A 19,369-nucleotide genomic window follows, 5' to 3' on the forward strand; every position below is an offset into this window, starting at 1 on the left:
AAGGAAGATTGTGGCTGATGACTATTTTCAAATCATAGATCACAAGAACCTTCGAATCCTTGGTCTTCTGGAGAGGGACCAAGGTTTGTACCAATGTTTCGGTAGTAATGACCTGGGCAGTGTCCAGGCCAGTGCCCAATTAGTCATCTTGCAAAAAAGTAAGTCTTTTTCTTTTTTTTTTTTAAATATCATTTCTTATTAAGATATTTGAAATTTTTTCATTTTTTAAATAAATTTGTTCAAATTCCATGATTTTTATCAAATAAGTATAATTATTTACTTTTCAGCAGTTTTTAATAATTTGTTTGCAAGTTCAATATAAAATAAAATCTCCCATTTGACATGTACATTATGCAAAAAATCATTAATTTTTCATCTCACACCATTTATATATATAGTCTTGGAAGTTTTTCAACCTTTAAAACTATATTAAAAAAGAACTTTTAATTTCAAGTCCTTCGTTGAAAAACTGTTTTGTTTGTAAGCTAGTTCGCCTCCAATAATTCATGTTAGCATTAATATTATTTTAGGAATCATCAGTTGTTTACCACGAAAACCTGTTTCGCATTTTTAAAAACAAAGCAGTATATTAAATCATGGCTCCCCAGCAGTGTTAATTAAACATCACATCCCTTAAAAAAAAAAAAAACAAAAAAAAAACAAGAACAAAAACATTCCGGATGTTGCATCTAGTTTTTGCTCTAGATTAATTTTGCTGACCTATTCATGTTGTCCAAAAAATAAATTAAATTTAAAAAAAAAAAATGTTCTTACCCGTGTCATTTGTCCTTGCCCCCAGAGTTTTTGTTCCTTACAAAATTGCTGTATTTGATAGGGTTCGGAAAAATCCATTGTACTACTTATCACCCCCTCCTATATATATATATATATATATATATATATATATATATATAAACTTTTATTAAACATTTCAAAAACCCCGGGAATGTACACTTAATTCACATTCATATTGTTTAAATTACTGTGTCCTACACATGTTTCGTTGAATAGCATAAACCAAACAAATCATCAAAGACTTTTCATTAGGTCATCAAAGAAGAAAATGTGCAGTTTTTTTTTTGTTTGTTTTTTTTTGTTTTGTTTTTTTTTTTTTATACATTTTCTTTGGTGAACTAATGAAAAGTCTTTGATGATTTGTTTGGTTTATGACATTCAATGAAACACGTTTAAGACACAGTTATTTAAACAATATGAATGTGAATTAACTGTATATTCCTGTGATTTTTTAAATGTTTACTGAAGTTACATATATGCTCTGAAAGTATAAATCCATTTTCATTGTAGCTTAATAAACCGCCACAATTTTAAGATAGCCTTATTAAATATATACATTATAAATTTATATTTGTTTTAAGCCCCCCCACACACACACACACTTATAAAATATATTCTCGCAAGTAGTTTTTTCTTCAATAGATTATTTAAACCAATTAACATAATGGATACTGTCAGCCTATGTTGAGTTCTAACCCTATCATGGATAAATTATGTCCAATTATGAATTAACAATTAGAGTGTTCACTAATGAACTAGGAGACCATTGTTCAATCCTTGGCTGATTCATACCAAATACTAAATACTCTAAACGTGGTACTTGGTGTCCCCTTGCTAAACACTCAGCCTTATAAGGTGAGGATCAAGGGTAAGTGGAGCAATCTGCAGAAAGGAGTATTGCACTCCATATCATGATATAGCAGCCAATGAAAACTGAGCCTTTAGGTCACCTTCAATTATGGTCAATCCATATATTATTTTTTATTATTAATACCGTTGAGAAAGATATGCACCAACAATCTCCCCTCAAACCCTTTTACGCCAGAATAAAATGAATTTCATGGTGGTTCTATAGCGAACCAAAAGTACAAAATTACTATGGCAAGTTCACCAACCAGTTTCAGACTAAAACTCATAAACTATCAAACTTTACATATTCTCATCTAGTATAACCTCAAACAGTTTATGGTAGAGGTGAAGGGATAACAAAAAAATAATTTAAATAGTGTTAGTAATATACGTCGCTAAGATAAAGTATTAATTCATGTGAATAATAGCATTTATATTTACTGTTAGATTGTCCGGAAAGTTTGTGTCGATATTAAGTAGTTAAGAAAGTTTCAAATTATTGATGTATATGATATACTTACAATTATTGGCAGATAAAGTATACATACATTTGTGGTTAGAACGCACTTCCAGCTATCTCTTGAGAAAAAAGTTTAAAATTATTTAACTAGTGCTAATTTTGGAGTCGTTTGAAAATGGAAGATTATAAAATCCATTTTAACACTTGAAGCTTTTCTATAATCCATAAAGGCAAAAATTTCTCGCAAAAAGTAAGAATTATATGTACAGTGAAGATGTTTCAGCTGACAACTGTACGAAAGTTGTTTGCATAATTTAGAGCTGGAAATTTTAACTTTGATGATGAAAAATGCTCAGGTAGGTCACCCTCTACATATATTGACCAAATCAAGGCATTAATTGAGACTAACATACATCACATAATATGAGAATTAGCAGAAAATTTTAACATACCAAAATCCACCATTCATGAGCATTGAATAAAACTTTGGTACACAAATCGATACTACGTTTGGATGCCACACGGATTAATATTCACGCAAGCTACCTGATTCAACGTGAATTATATTCCAGGATTGAATAACTTCAAAAAGGAATTGATATGCCGTAAAATCTAAATGTGCATGAACTTATCCTCTGCTCTATAATAAAGAACAATATCTTTTTCTGGCCTTCAGGCTTGGATCAAAGTTGTATATTTAAAACCTGGTGACTATGAGCATAAAAGGTACATTTTAATCTTGAAATATATTTCTCTCCCTCATTGTGATTATAGTATTTTGATTAAAAACAGATTTGATTTTTTTTTTTTTTTTTAGTATGTAACATTTTAAACATTTTTAGGATTAATCACATTATTAAAACTTTATGTATTGTACTCTACTGTAGTGGCATTCACCCTAGGTGAGTTGAACAAGCTTCCTCCAAAAGAGGAAGTTTCATGGGAGTATGAAATTCACAAGCAATCCCCAGTCGCATGTATATCCCTATTAGGGGAGATGGCAATGTTAGGGTTTTGCAGCTCTTTTAGAGAGGTGTCGACGTCCTCCTACATACAGCACCTAATATTCTTAAATGGTCACCCACCTAGTATTGACCAGGTTCAACATTGCTTAACTTTGGTGGTGATCTAATGAAAACCGGTGTATCAATATGATTACGCTTCATGTCTAGAATCCTTAGTCCAATTTTGATCAAAATCCATTACATTATTTTGATTCTAGAAAATGTTCCAAATTTAATGTTTAAACTTAAAGGGTCTAAAATTGAAATTTAGGGAATCTTTGCTTAATTGGGGTCTGATGGAGTAACGATCAAATTTAATGCAAGTCTGAAATATTTGAATTTTTAAATGAGGTTGTGCCTATATTATGATCCCTACAAGACCTTTTAAATGCTCCAAAATGACCTTAAATTTAAGGAATATTTTATTAATTGATTTCTAATATCTATCATGAAATTTTCACAAATTTCCACATCTCCTCCTTGACTCCTTTTTAGAAAACTAACTATAGGCCACATAACAACTCCTTATGCCTAGCAGCTCTGCTCCAAAATTACTAATGATTGGTTAATTAGTTTATGAGTTAATTCTGTTTGTACAAATTTATAAACATATTCACATAGATCTCTTTATATAAAAGAGATAACCAGAAAAATATTTCATGTGAAATAAAATGTTGGTATAATATTTTTCATATCCCCAGTCCCAGATATACAGTTGAGAACTTTTTTTTTTTTATTGAACCTGGTAAATTAATAAGGGTCTCCTCATTTTCTTTTCTTTCATTCTATGTCTCTTATGTATTCATTCTTTTTTTTTTTTTCTATTTTATTGGCTCTCTCTCTGTCTTTCTCCCTCTCTCTCTCAATTTCACGTGTTCATTTTCTAACAGCTTTTTTTTATTCTTGGCTTTTACATTTCTGACAAAGATATATGCTCTATCAAAAAAAAAAAAAATGCCATATGAATTGAATACAGTCTGTTCAACAAAGGTTTTTATAGTCATTAATTATATCACACCTGTGATTACTTGCTTCTTTTCTGCATATATATATACATGTAGTTTTTTTAAGATTTAAATTATTTTTCAAATCTACACACAATGGGGTATCAAAATCGTTTACAGCTGTTTCCAGAAGATTTTTATTTTCAGTTATACAATATATCACAATTTTTTTTTTTTTTTTTTTATAAAAAAGCACCTTTCTTCAGAGCAAGACTTCTCACCCATTTTTCATTTGTACAAGGAAAAACAAGAAATGTCCGAAAAGAAAGGTTATCTTAGACCCAAATAAGAGAAAATTAACAAGTATTCATCCAATGTTAAATATTGTCTGATACAACTTTGATACCACTGTATGTACTCTTTATTTGTCATATGATTTGAATATAATTTAAATCTTAAAAAAGAAAAATGTATAAATTCAGCTCTATCTCACAATATAATGGGATGCTGAGCTTTTATAGTTTGATATACATATGATAGATTTTTGTAGTCAACTCAAAACGTTTTCTAATCGATTTAAATATATATATATATATATATATATATATATATATATATATATATATATATATATATATATATATATATGAATGACACTTTTTCTAGATTCTAAAGTCTAGGATTTTATTAAACTTACCAATCATTTTTCCCCCCAAAACAAAAACTTGGGTACATTTTACAGATCTGTTTTGTTCAAGCCTTATATATTACTTCTAAGGATATTTGACAAAGGCCTCTTATGTCTTATTCGTCTTGTTTGCTTTGTGCCTGTTCCAGCCTCTGCTGAATTGTGGTTATATTGTTCTCTCTCTTTCTTTCTCTCTCTCTCTCTCTCTCTCTCTCGCCATATATATAATAATTTCCAATAATATAGAGTATGTTATATACTAAGCAGCTTTTATTTTTTGCTGATGCTATTTTTTGTATTGATAATATTACTAAACAAGCAATTATTTTCATCCATGGGGCTGGATATAAATAAAGAATACCACAAAGTAAAAAATGAGATTCTTCTGTGGCGCAAGGTTCGAGTTTTGTATGAGTCTCATTTTTCACTTTGTAGTATACTTTCTTTATATCCAGTCCCATGAACTAAATAATCACTTGTTCTGTAATATTACCTATGCAAATAATGTCATCAACAAAACCATACCTTAATGCATAACATACTATATATATATATATATATATATATATATATATAGATAATTGTTTTTCCATAAGTAGGAACATAAATCACTCTACACATACCAAACCAGCTGTTAATAGGAGTTTTGCCTTCTTTTGGACTCTTCAGTAGGATACATGCCAACCTAGGATTTGAAGAGTTCAAAGGAAAACGAAATTTGAGCCTAGGATTTCTTGTTTATAGCTTGCTTGGTGAATGTGAGTTACGTTGTGTATCTGATTGTGGAAAAACAATTCTATAAATGTCTCTAATGCTTCTTGATGCAAATTGCGTCCATGTAGTCTTGTTTACTTTGTGACTGTTTTAGCTTTTGTCCAACTGGGATTCATCACCACTCCAGCTTTCTCCCCCCCCCCCTCTTTATTTATTTTTTTTTTTTTTAGTTTACAAATTTTGCTTGATTTATCGTTAAGTCAACTTTCATGCTTTCAACGAAACTTGTGAGACACAGCACTTAAATCTATATATATAAAAGGCAAAATGTGTGTGAGTTTGAATGCCTCACAAAAACTTTCCAAACATGCAGCAGATCCTCACGAGATCAGTATCGTTTTGAAGCTCGATCCTTCGGACGACAAATATCGAAAAATTGGCTCAAAACATTCATTCCTTCACCCTCAACTGGGCAGTTTTGTATAAGGAGACATCGTTTTTTTTTTCATCAAGATTTTCACAAGTCATCGCCTCCGTTGGATTGACTACGCTTAATTTCAACACTCTCGACTTCCACTTGTGCCATGGACACATCGGCCAAGACGTTACGTTTTTTTTTTTCCTCTTTCGCGTTACAAACTCGAGCCTACTATAACTTTTTTTTTTTTTTTTTTTCCTTTTTAACAACACCTCTCTCCACTCGGGCTGCCTGCTGTTGTTTTGATCCCCCCCCCACTACTACCACTTTTTTTTAATCCCCCTCCCCCCGGGGTTCCTTACTACACCTTCACACATCCAGGCAATGCCAGGGACCCCTGCTAGTAAAATATAAAAGCTGTATTATTTAGATTATTCAGATTACTGTTCTCATCTTCGTTATTAATCTCACAACATTTCAGCCGATGTAACGTCCCACCTTCTTTAGGTGTATCCTGTTAAACAAGAGAATCTTTCTATTGAATTCTGGAATAATCCAGAAAGATTAAAGAAAGAATAATCCAGAAAGAATCAGGAATAATCCAGAAAGATTAAAGAAAGAATAATCCAGAAAGAATCAGGAATAATCCAGAAAGATTAAAGAAAGAATAATCCAGAAAGAATCAGGAATAATCCAGAAAGATTAAAGAAAGAATAATCCAGAAAGAATCAGGAATAATCCAGAAAGATTAAAGAAAGAATAATCCAGAAAGAATCAGGAATAATCCAGAAAGATTAAAGAAAGAATAATCCAGAAAGAATCAGGAATAATCCAGAAAGATTGAAGAAAGAATAATCCAGAAAGAATCAGGAATAATCCAGAAAGATTAAAGAAAGAATAATCCAGAAAGAATCAGGAATAATCCAGAAAGATTAAAGAAAGAATAATCCAGAAAGAATCAGGAATAATCCAGAAAGATTAAAGAAAGAATAATCCAGAAAGAATCAGGAATAATCCAGAAAGATTGAAGAAAGAATAATCTTTCTTTAATCCATGGAGGTAGCATGGCCTTGTTCCATCAGCCATGACCAGGTAGCAGTTCTAAGTAATTTGCAATTGCATTTTTGGTATTGTCTGTGCTGATGATTGGACTTTCAATCTCCATAAAAGTGTCACTTAGAACTGAATTTTACTTAGTATTTTATCCATTACATCACAGATCCTTGTGAGCACTCAAAATGAGACCTATAGTCTGAATGATCCAAATTATCGATCCTCATCTAAAAATTTTTACAAACTATTCTAAAGAAGAAATCCATTGCAACTTTACATATAGTGGAAAGTGGCTTTACATTCGGCGACCTCATAACTCTCGCTTTCTCTTTTATCTTTTACTCCTCGCATTCTACGAGCAACTTTCATGACAAACTATCTCAATCCATCTCAATTCGACTTGAAACAAACTACATTGCACAGATCATTCACACTATGAGTTATTACTAGTGGGATCTGTGGAAATTCCACTGTTATCTTCTTCTTCAGGTAACAGGTCTGTTATTGCAGACATCGATGATCGTGTCTCCTCATTCCTCTCTGTATTTGATCTTTCTGATGAGATCTATAGTCATGTTTCAAATGACCCTCGGTGAACTTTGTTCATTGTCTTTCTCTGCTCTTTTTTCTGGTGATTCTTTTTTTTTTTTTTTTTTTTTTTTTTGTACCTAATATCAAGCCTTTTCCCAAGCTGTTCACCCACATTAAAAGGCTGAAGAATTTTAACTATCTGGCGTGGACGGTATTAAGCAGTAATCTGCTGTACTCTGCCTTACACATGACTTCTTTGTTTTTCTTCCTTTCTGTCCATGAGATTCGTAGAATTCTCTAAAAAAAAAAAACAACAACATATTTCCACTGCTTCCATACGACTTTCGGCTACCTTCGTTACTATCCAACATTTGAAACTTCTAATCCTCGGGAATCATTTTGTTCAAAATTGCTTAACTTCAGTGATTTAACGGGAACCGGTGTGTCAACAGGATGATGATGTATTATTATATAAAGCAATAGCAAATTCTGTTAAATATTTTGGGTATTTTTTTATTTTTGTCATAGCTAACAAAACAAAAATGGGGTGAAAAAAATTATACAAGAAATAAATGTTACCAAAGGTGAGATATCTACCTACCGGGATAAGTTTGTGTTTTAACTTATTTTAAAGTGTTTTTGTTTTTGTTTTACTTCAAAACAAATGTAGTGTAAAGTCTGTCGTGATAGAACAAAAAAAAAATGGCAGTTTGAAGCCCCAATAATCACTCAAAAAATGAAAAAATAAACAAAATGTTGGTAGAACATTAGATTTTCACACGATTAGTGACATTATGTTTCTATCAGTATTTTGTTTAATTTTCCATTTTTGAGTGTGTATCATTTGACAGTTTTGCTTTTAAGAAACAAAAAACACTTTAAAATAAATTAAAACAAAAAAAAAAAATATCCAGGTATGCAGAAGAATAATTTAACTTCCCTTTAGTAACATTTAGTTGTTGCATATTTATTTATTTTTTTTTTTTTTTGCTCAGTTTTTGTTTTGTTGGCTATTGTAATGAATGCTCAATATTTCATTCAAAAGTTCCCAAAAATGTCCCACTAATTCCTTTCTTGTTTACTATTATTTCTGAATCATTCACTTCCACCTTAAAAGTTTTATGTAATTATTGATTAGGCAATTCATTCTAAAATTATTAGTTTATCAAGAAAAAATGTGCTAATTTTTAGTAGTTCAGGTTCATGTTGGAACATTTCAAATTATTGACAGATATTGAGAAAGAAAGTTAAATATAATCCACTTAAATTTCCGGTTAGAGCATATTTCAAACTATCTCTTGAGAAAGAAAGTTAAATATTATTTAACTAATTTTGGAGTCATTTGAAAATGGAAGATTGTAAGACTCATTTTGAGCTCCCGATTCTTTCTATTTTCGTAAAGGCAAAAATGTCGCTCAAATAACAAAAATGTGTAACAGTGAAAATGTTTTAGCTGACAGAACAATATGGATTTACTTTGAAAAGTTTAGAGATTTTAATCTTAATAATAAAGAAAGCTTAGGCAGACAGACCACTCTCTACATATAAACGACCAAATCAAGACATTACACATGAGAAAAGCAGAAAAGTTGAACATATTATAATCTTCAGAAAGGCTTCATATATCAAAATCCGGCGCTTCTACAGAATTGGGACGAGATTTTGTACTCAATAAATGGAGTTTTCAGATAAAAAAACAATGGTTTCAACTGATTTTTTTTGTCAATTCTAATATGTTATAATGGTAGCTTCCAAATTATGCAGTCGAAATTACCTGAATATTACTGAATTATTAAAAAAAAAAAAAAAAAACTTTAATCGTGTTAGCAGGTGAAAAATTGTTGCCATCTTGTTTAAATCAAAACGGAAAATTACCTCCCTTTTGAGCTCTGCTGTGTTTTACGATCGTTTTCATCAAATTCTATTTTTATTTTCTTTAATAAATAATTTTCTACCTTATCGATTTTCATAATTTTTGGATATAATCATCTTAAAAATACAAGGGAATATGTAGATACCATTGTTTTCATGTGAAACTCAGTATTACAATTTCAGATAATTCGTCCCAATAGTGTAGAAGCGCCCAACATCTTCCATTCATATGAGCATTTCATTAAATATTTAGTAGCATTTTTTTTTTTTTTTGTTTCTTTTATATTTGACACAATCTTTCCGGACAACCTGATATATAATTTAGCAACAAAAACAAGAATTCTATCGTTTAATAAACATAATTTTTGAAATCTGTTTTGTCAATACATTTTTAGATCAAAGAGAAATTTTTTTTTTAAATATTTAAAAAAAAAAAAAAATGGGCACAAGTTCACTTTAAGTATTAATTTTCAGAAGAATGATGCTAGCGAAAAGGGAAGACAATCTAAAATAAGCCCATTTCAGCTTAGCGGTGCATATATGGCACAGAAACAGCATGATACAATATTGCATTATACATTTCTCTAGAGTGAAAAAAAAAAAAACTAAACAAGAACATTGTGTTTTAGCAATACTATGTATAACTAATGCATTTTTCTAATCAATTATATTAAGCAAAAATCTAAAAAAATTTATAAATGAAAATTATTTTACAAAAAAAATTCATTCAAGCAGAAACGGGTGAATGCTTTTTTGTTTTTTTCAGACCAAACTTTTTCAGTAATACAAAACAACTTCAATAAATTAATAAAGTAACAAAACAACATTTATTGAATTCATTTAAATTTTTTAAAAATATGTAAAATGCAACAGTGAAATAGAAATATTTTTAGTCTTATTTATTTATTTAATAGCGGTGAAGGGGAAGGGGGGGACTTTGCCCGCTTGTAAAATATGCTTAATATGATATTTTAATTTGTCGAGATATATATTATTATAGTCATGATTTCAAAAGTAAAAAAAAAAAAAAAGTATTTGGGTGCCATCAGCTAGAATCAAAACTGAAAGCAAAACTGTAGCATTCAAAGCTGGTGACGTTACCACTGTACCAATGTGACATGCATATGAACTCATTAAAAATAAACTAAGATGAATGTACAAAATGTATAATGATTTTTTTTTTTCAATTTCGACCCCTTTTTGACTCCTTAAAAACTATTTTAACCAGCTAAAGACCCATAAAAGAACTGTCTAGGGTTGAATCAAATACTGACTTTTAACAATTGAAATACAAATACAAATAATTTCGTTTAGGTTACCAGAAATACAAATACAAATACTTTTATTCCTAAGTCTAAAAATACAAATACAAATACTTTTATTCCTAAGTCTAAAATACAAATACAAATACTTTTATTCTTCAATCTCAAAATACAAATAAAAATACAATAACTGATTTAAACAAAAACAAATATAAGTACTTTTTTTTTTTCAAAGTAATAAAGAAATCTGAAAATATGCAAAAAAAAAGAAAAAGAAAAGAAATATTTCCTTCCAAATTTGATATCTACATTACATTCTATATCATGTCCTCATTGCATTTTATTATCATTAGAGCTCTGAAAGTTTCCTTCTCTCTCTCTCTCAAATATAAATACAAATACAAAATACTGTTTTCCTGGATGCCATAATACAAATGCAAATTACTTTTTCTTGTGATGTTAAATACAAATACAATTACATTAAAATTGTATTTAAATACAATTGAAATACAAATATAATTGTATTTGATCCAACCCTAGAACTGTCCATAAAAATCCAATCATTTGAGGCACCTAGCGCCGCTCTGCAATTTTTAGTTTCAGAAGAGATAGAGTTTTAAAATATGTAGATAGACAGACAGACATAGTGAGTTTTATAAATTAGATTTATTTTTTAATATATATTTCTTAAATATAAATATTTTTTTTATAAATATAAAGATATCCATTTTTGGTGATATTTTTTAAATTTAGCAACAATACTTTTTATTTTTTTTTAATTTGAAGCAAAATGTAACATAAATTAAAAAATATTTTTTCATAATGCACAAATAACATTCTGTTTAGAATATTATGAAATAAATGGAATGTATTAGGTACTTATGCACTTATTGTACCGTGCTGAAATAATGTTATTATTTAGAAAGCCATTCTTAACATGGGGAGGCGAGGGTGTTTTGTAACTATTTTGTACTTTCACCTAACAATTTAGTAAAAGAAATATATAGTAAAACTTGAAGTTGCCTTGAAAATACTATTTTTAAAAAATAGCACAGTAACCTAAGTGTAAGTTTCTTCAAGGAGCTGACATAATTATTTACTATAATAATTATTAAAGATTCCTTAGACTACATGCATATATATATATATATACGCGTGTAGTCTAAGGAATCTTTGAGTAACTTATAAGCAAAAAAGAAAATGCAGTTTAAATCCTTAGCCATACTAATTTAGTTCAACATATCGCAAACTTAGCACTTGCATAAGCCAACTTATCACTAGAATATCCACAATTACAAAAGCGAGATTAAGGTATATAACAGTGAAACACAAACTTCAATTGTGAAATAGATACAGGATCATCAGCTGTTTACTATGTAGCTGTTTTGGAGATTTAAAAACACTGTAGATATTCAATTCATGGCTCTCCAGTGGCACTGATCAAAATGCGACTCCCCTAATGATCAAATGTAGACACAATCCAGCTACCATTTCGCTAAAATTTTAAATATAGATATGAAGAGTTTGTAATAAATCATTATATTAAAATTGGAGGTATCTAAATTTTCAGAAAGGACTTTTAGCATCCTTTCCTCTTTGAATAAATTGAATTAAATTAAAGATAACCTACATTACCCATTCTAATGCTTGGCAGCTATGTTCCAAAATTCATAGTGATCAGTTCAGAGTTTACTGCACACAAATCTTATATGAATAAACATATATATCTTATACATGTAGAGACTTATAAGAATCCAGCAATGGATCAAGTTTGTTTACATAACTTCATGTAATAATCTGTTTTTAAGTTATTTATTTGTTAAATATTTTATTAAGAGTAACTTTTATCCAGTTTTCCAATGAAATTTGTGTGTCAACTGCTGCCATCAACTTTTTTTTTTCATGTTTTATTTTGACATTGTACACTGTTTATCTGGGGAAAAAAAAGTCTGTAGTGGGCCAGGAAGGTAACACCTCCTCTTCCTTCTCCTCCTTGATTCACTCACTCTTTCTTGTATCCTACACCTCCTTTTCCTCCTCCTTCTCCTTGTCTCTGTTGTCTCTCCTCGGTGTCTATTATTTATTTTCTTTGAGTGATTTTTTTTTTTAGATTGAATATTTTACTGTGCTGTGTTGCTATTACGTTTTGGGCTGTTCACTGTTGCAGCATGATGCTCTTTTATAAAAAGTGAAGATTATTTCACAATTAGTCGCTTTTGATAATTTTTTTTTTTTTTTTAATAGCTTGAAGTAAATTGTAAAAAATGTAACTTTACTAAAAAATGAAAAATGACTAAGTTTTTTTTTATAGAAAAAAGAAACAAATAATTTGAAAATGCATCAACTCAAAAGAGCACTAGTTTTGATAAATTTAGGACACTTTTTTTTTCTATTTGTTTCTTTTGTTATTTATTCTTTATGTTTTCCTTTTTTGTTTTTTCTTTTTCATTTTTTCATTTTCTTTTCCCCTTTCTTTTTCCTTTTTTCTTTTTCTCTTTCTTTTTCCTTTTTTATTTTCCCCTTTCTTTTTCCTTTTTTTCCCTTTTTCCTTTTCTTTTTCTCTTTTCCTTTTTTCTCTTTTCTTTTTTCTTTTTCTTTTTTCCTTTGTTTCCTTTTATCTTTACTTTTTTGTTTGTTTTCTCTTGTTTACTTTTTTCCCTTTTTATTTTCTCTTTTACTTTTTTACATTTTTACACTTTTTATTTTCCCCTTTCTTTTTTCTTTTTGTACTTTATTCTTTTTTCTTTTCTTTCTAATCTTCCCATTTTCTCCTTTTTTTCTCTCTTATTGTTCTGTCCCCCCCCTTTTCTCCTTTCTTTTCCCCATTTTATTTTTCTTGTTTGCTTTTTCCTATTTTCTTATCTTTAATCCTATTTTAATTTTTTATACTCTATTTTCGTTTTTTTTTCCTACTTTTTCTTAATAAAATACCTTTTTTTAATCAATATTTTATTCTATATATTTTCGTACTTTCTCACTCTTCCTTCCACTTTTTCTCCTTTTTATTCCTTTCTTTTTCTTCCATATTTTTCTTATTTTCTGCCTCCTTATCTTAAACTTTCCTATAAAAATAATATATATTAACATAAATTTTCCTGGTTGCCTTCAAGCTTCCAAAATCTTAAATTCCTTTCATTTCATCAAAGGTATCTTAAATTTTATCCGAAAATCAAACCTTTCATAAATAAGTAAACCAGCTTCCGATTCATGTAGTGCCATATTACATATTCATAAATTCATCATATTTTTAAATCAACAAGTTTTAATGACTCATTTTTTTTTATCATTCATGCAGAGAAATAAGCTAGTTTTTTTTTTTTATCCAAAATGCATGATGCATGTTTTCATTGGTGGCTTTTTGCTAAAATTTGGCACCGATTTTTTTTTTTTTTTTTTTTTTTTTTTGTCATCACAGATATTTATTTTCAGACAACAACAACTTCCTGCATGTTGCTGCTTATTTGCCAATTAAATATTTTTGGGTGAAGAATTAGTGCCCTCACAGAACCAACAGAAAATATATATTGCAATCATGAAGGGAAGATTTTTATTATTCATGATTAAAAGTCAAATACATAAAACACGTTTTTTGAAAACAAAAAAAAAAAAAGGTGGAGGAGATAGAGGGGGGGGGAGGTCAGTTGAACAGTTTCGCCCTTGCTTTTTCCAAACTGTATTGATGGATTTACAATTAAAAAGGAAAAATATGTACAGTATTAAAATAAAGTTGTGTTGCGTTCTATTCATGGGTGAAAAAATAACATGGGGGGGGGCTCTACAGTATATCATATGATATGTGCCATTCACATAATCTCAAATCATCAGAAGAAATGGTCAATAAGTACAATTATTTTAGTAATTGTATGTTTTTTTTGTTTCATTTTTTCTTTTTCTTTATGCCATTTTGGTGTTCAGGCTTGACATGTCCTCAGATGGAGTTATTAAAGTCCAATACAGTTTAAGGCACCAGTCGTGCGCATGTGTAAAAATATTTAGGAAGTCCACTGTTTAAAAAGCACTTTTTATATGATAATTTAACACCAACACGGCACGAAAAAGAAAAAAAAAACACTTCCTGACAAAGGATCTTTTATTATTCGAATTCGAAAGAATTTAATTTTAATGAGCAAATGTTTCTTTAAAAAAAAAAACTCTGGTTTTCAAAAAACCTTTAAATTTAAATTACATATATAATTTTTTAAATCCATATATATATATATATATATATATATATATATATATATATATATATTCAGTTTATCATTTTATTTTCCTTGATCACAGGCTCTGACATTAACCTGGCACCCTGCAATTCTAGTCTTGAAGCTTGATTCCATTCAAATTCCACCATCAAAGATCATTGATAGTTTGCATCCAAATTTTCTTAGGTTCTCCAACTTTCCTTCAGTCTTCCATTTCAAGACCTCTTGAATTTTTCTATATCATTGATTTGTAGAGGTGAGAGAAGATGTAAGGTCATGATTTTGTTCTAGGGTTGCTTCATATCAAACAAGGCCAGCATGATACAAATAAAGTATCCCGTTTGGACTATAACAGCAAATAACAAGTTTTTCTCCCTAACAACATGGATCAATGCTAAAGAAAAGGAAAAGTCTATTTAAAATAAAATATTGGTAATTTAGGATGACAGCTCGACTGATTTTCTTTTTTTATGAATATAGATTAAATCTGTTTTATCTTCCTTTTTCTTGTCCAATTTCAAAGCTATTTGTTTTAAATAGTTGTATTCTGTTAGTTTTCATTGGAATAAAAACAAATAGATTTTTTTTTCAACTAAAGCATGTAATGATATACAAGGTTAATAAAAGAGAATTTTATAATGGTTTCTAATAGCGAGTTCCACTAGGTGGAGATAACTCTTGACAGCTCTTGATAGTAATTTACTTTTAGGAATGTTGTTTGAGAGTATAACACAGTAATATAGTAATAATAAAAGATGTATTCAATATTTTTACTACAAAAAAATTCTAAAAAAAATTCATTCCACCATAGTTTTTTTTATATATTGCTGCATTGTTTTTTTTTGTCTTGTTTTGTTTTTGCATGAATCTTGCTAAGTATGCTTGTAAAATACCCGTGTAGATTGGTTCCTTATATATGTATGCATTTTTTTTTTTTTTTTTTTAATGAATACTTTTTCACTGCGTTTACAACACACAGTGATATGGATAATGATTTTCGATCTTTAACAAAGCTAGGAGCAATTTTTAGTTTGACTCTAAATCACTAAGGAAATTTGATCAAAAGTACACACACTAATACATATATATATAATACATTGTTATTTATGTTATATATATAATACATTGTTATTTATGCAAACATTTTTGACTGCATATGTGCATACATGTTTCAGCTGTGACTTTATTCAAATCTACTAAGATCAATTAATTCAATACTGAGAGCATTGAATTCATTTATGTTAGTAAATTTGGTGTGGCCTTAAGAAGTTAGACTTTCAAAACATGTATGCACATATGTAGCCTAAAATGTTTGTATACATAAAAATTTGGTTTAAAACGATCTCTACTTATTATTGAGCACTGTTATAAACACTGTAACTTCATTAGATTAATGTCTATGAACAAATAACCATACAAACACATGCGTATACACACATACACACAAATTATTACTTAAAAACTGTTACATATTTCAGAAATGTATCATGGTTTCATTCAGGTGTATTGACATTTTCAAGGCTGTTAAATCAATTCAAATCATCACTGACTCACAAAATGAAAACAAATTGAAGAATGGAGTTCAATTCTTCAATTTGTTTGCATTTCGTGAGTCACTGATGATTTGAATGGATTTAATAGCCTTTAAAATGTCAATCCATCTCAATGAAACCATGATACATCTCTGAAATATGTAACATAATTTTTAAATAAATAATTTGTATCTTAGCTCTCACATTTTTTATTAAATACTATATTGATTTCTTTTCAATATATATATATATATATATATATATATATATATATATTTATTTATTTACTTTCTATAAGTCTGTGATGTTACATAAGGTTTCATATAAGGTGTATCGCCTGAAGCAGTCTCTAGTTACTAGTAACTGACCGAAACATGCTCATGAATGTGTAGCGACACATTAATGCTTATGTACAAACCAACAGAAAGTATATCTTGTCCCACTTTGGTATTGAGGACTCGTGTATTAACCAAGTTAAAACTTCATTTACCTCCAGAAAATATTAACCTTATATATATATATATATATATATATATATATATATATATATATATATAATAGAAAAATTTAATTATTGAAAATTAAATCAAATTTAAAAAAAAAAACATGTAAAGAAGGTATACAGAGATATTAATTATCCAACAAAGAGTACAAATAGACTTAAAAGATCTTATTCCGCAGAGTTTTGAAATATGCAATTCTTCTCATCAGAGGAAAGAGATCTGCAAAATACACAATAAATTTTGCAGGTTAATGCATTAAAAGAAACTGCAAATATGAATTGAATCATATTTGTGTGTGCATGTACATATATATATATATATATGTAATGCAATGAATTAAGTTCTTAAACCAAATGTACGTTTTTCTTGAATCTTACTCGAAACATGCTTTCCTTTGTTTTCATCAGATTTAATCCCTCGACCCCCCAACTCCTGGGTCGCTAATCTCGATTTAAAATAATTCATGTTGATTACTTTTTCTGATTGTCTCATGTTTCCAAAATGTGCTTTTAAAAACCTTTAGTCACCACATAAATAGTCTTAATTTTTTTTTTTTTTTTTTTTTTTTTTTTTTTGCTAATGCAGTTAAGTATATTTAAGAAAAAAAAAATGGCAGAAAAATGCTGGAAGGATAAAAGCGTAATTGGCTTTCATTGTGAAAAGCTACTTTAGCAAATACAGTTCAATAGCGTTTGCTTAAGAATCCATCAAAAAATATTTCGTCATCATCATCATCACTGAGACCATGATGATTTCATTGAATACTGTACGTGTGTGTGTGAAAATGCAGATAAACACAACTGGGAAAATTCTAGTTAATAGTTAATTAAAAATAGTTAATTTAAAATAAATTTAATTTTCAAAAAGCCTATTTGAAATAGAGGTGCTTGTTTCGATAAGTGATTTTTTGAACCAACGCATTTCACGTGAAACATTACTACGTACTTAGTATTTAAAGTAAGTACATGTCGTCTGCTACTTCAAATGTAAAACATTATTTTTTGATCGATACATGTGTTTGTATACATAATATTATTAAATGAAACGATTTTATAATTATCTAAGAGGCAGGGAACATAGAAAATTTGCAAAAAAAAAAAAAAAGATATAAAGTGTTGGGACGATTAATCAGAATCGGGAATCGGAAAAATTTTAGCCTATTTTTTTATGCCAAAACCGATTCCTTAAATTATCTTTCTCATTTGATTTTCGTTTAAGAAACATCTTCCACTTCTTGTAGCAATAATAAAGTAATAAATATTTATTGATTTTAACTTCCAGTAAAACTAAAATCTCCAGATCACTCCCTCACAAGTCTGTTTTTACGTTTGAGAAAATACATGCACATTTAAGATGTGTGTTTTATGGTAATCGGGGACAAAATAACATTTTTATAGTAAAATATTTAGAGATTTGTAAAAAATCGGAATCAGAATCAGTGATAGCATCGGAATCAGGAATTTAGTACGGAATCGGTAATTGTATCGGAATTGGGGGAAAAATATTGGAATCGTCCCATCACTAATATATACTAGAATGGAACGTTGGTGATAGTAAGGAAAAATAAAGACTTTTACAAGATCACATTGGACTTGGAGATAGCATTCAAGATCACATGAAAGGCATGGATGACGTTCGAGAAGATGATCACATGAGGGACATCACAGCGGTAACAAGAGAATGAGGAAATAAATGTTGTTGTACAAAAGAAAAAAATGCAAATTGAAGTTCTTTTTAATTCTTTGTATGCTTTGCGACTGAGGCCACAATGTGTTGGTTCCCGGACAATGTTAAAATATGTGTCAAGTCGAAATTAGTATAAATTCCAAAACTACAAAAAAAATTATCCAGTAGAAAAATAATTACAAGTAAAAATTAAAATCAAAGAGTTAAGTGATTTATAAAGCTTTACCATATATTTTAATGTTGGAGAGTTTGCAAGATTCAGGGGGAGGTAACTGCAATCAATAATTCTGACTAAATAAATATGTGCCGCCATTTTTTTTTTTTTTTTTCTTTGAAAATAATTGTGGCTGATTTTCTATTTCAAATACTTCTAGCACATCATCTACTGAATCATTTTTCATAATTTTTGGAATTTATACTAATTTCGACATGACACGTAAGTATGTAATGTTTTCAGCTTAAATGCATTCGTTTAAAAGATCACCAAATTAGCCAACATTTTACTATGTAGAAAAATATTTTAAAACTAGAAAAAAAGTGGAAGCTGTTTCTCAAACAAGTTCTTCTTCTCAAGTCATCCGACACCAATAGATATAAGTGAAATGTTGACAAATTCTGAGTTCTAGAGCTTTCAGTCAACCATTGCAGACAGCAAATATATAGATACCCTTTTATAATTAACACATTTAAAGCTGATGTTTCCTTTTAGAAACAAATGACCCGCCACTCGTTTACTAAGAATCACATAAAATGTTTTATTGGTTAACAAAATATCCAAAGGCATCATTTTTACCACCATTTGAAATTCTTTTGATTCTTTGCTGGGGTACTCAATTTGCCCATAATATTAGATTTC

The 19,369-nt window shown here is 29.1% G+C and overlaps 1 protein-coding gene across 22 annotated transcripts in view; it reads left to right on the top strand.

The window, feature by feature from the left end:
- Window positions 1-19,369, top strand: part of LOC145261142 (neogenin-like) — a 396,586-nt gene that overhangs the window by 167,942 nt on the left and 209,275 nt on the right. For all 22 annotated transcript variants that reach the window (XM_080119417.1, XM_080119423.1, XM_080119424.1 and 19 more), the window contains exon 7: window positions 1-158. This exon is cut by the window's left edge and continues 118 nt beyond it. In XM_080119417.1, the coding sequence (XP_079975543.1) occupies window positions 1-158 (158 nt within the window). The remainder of the gene's footprint in view (window positions 159-19,369) is intronic.

Source organism: Euprymna scolopes, chromosome 37 (genome assembly GCF_053919585.1).
Source record: "Euprymna scolopes isolate OS-2025 chromosome 37, ASM5391958v1, whole genome shotgun sequence".
Classification (NCBI taxonomy): domain Eukaryota; kingdom Metazoa; phylum Mollusca; class Cephalopoda; order Sepiida; family Sepiolidae; genus Euprymna; species Euprymna scolopes.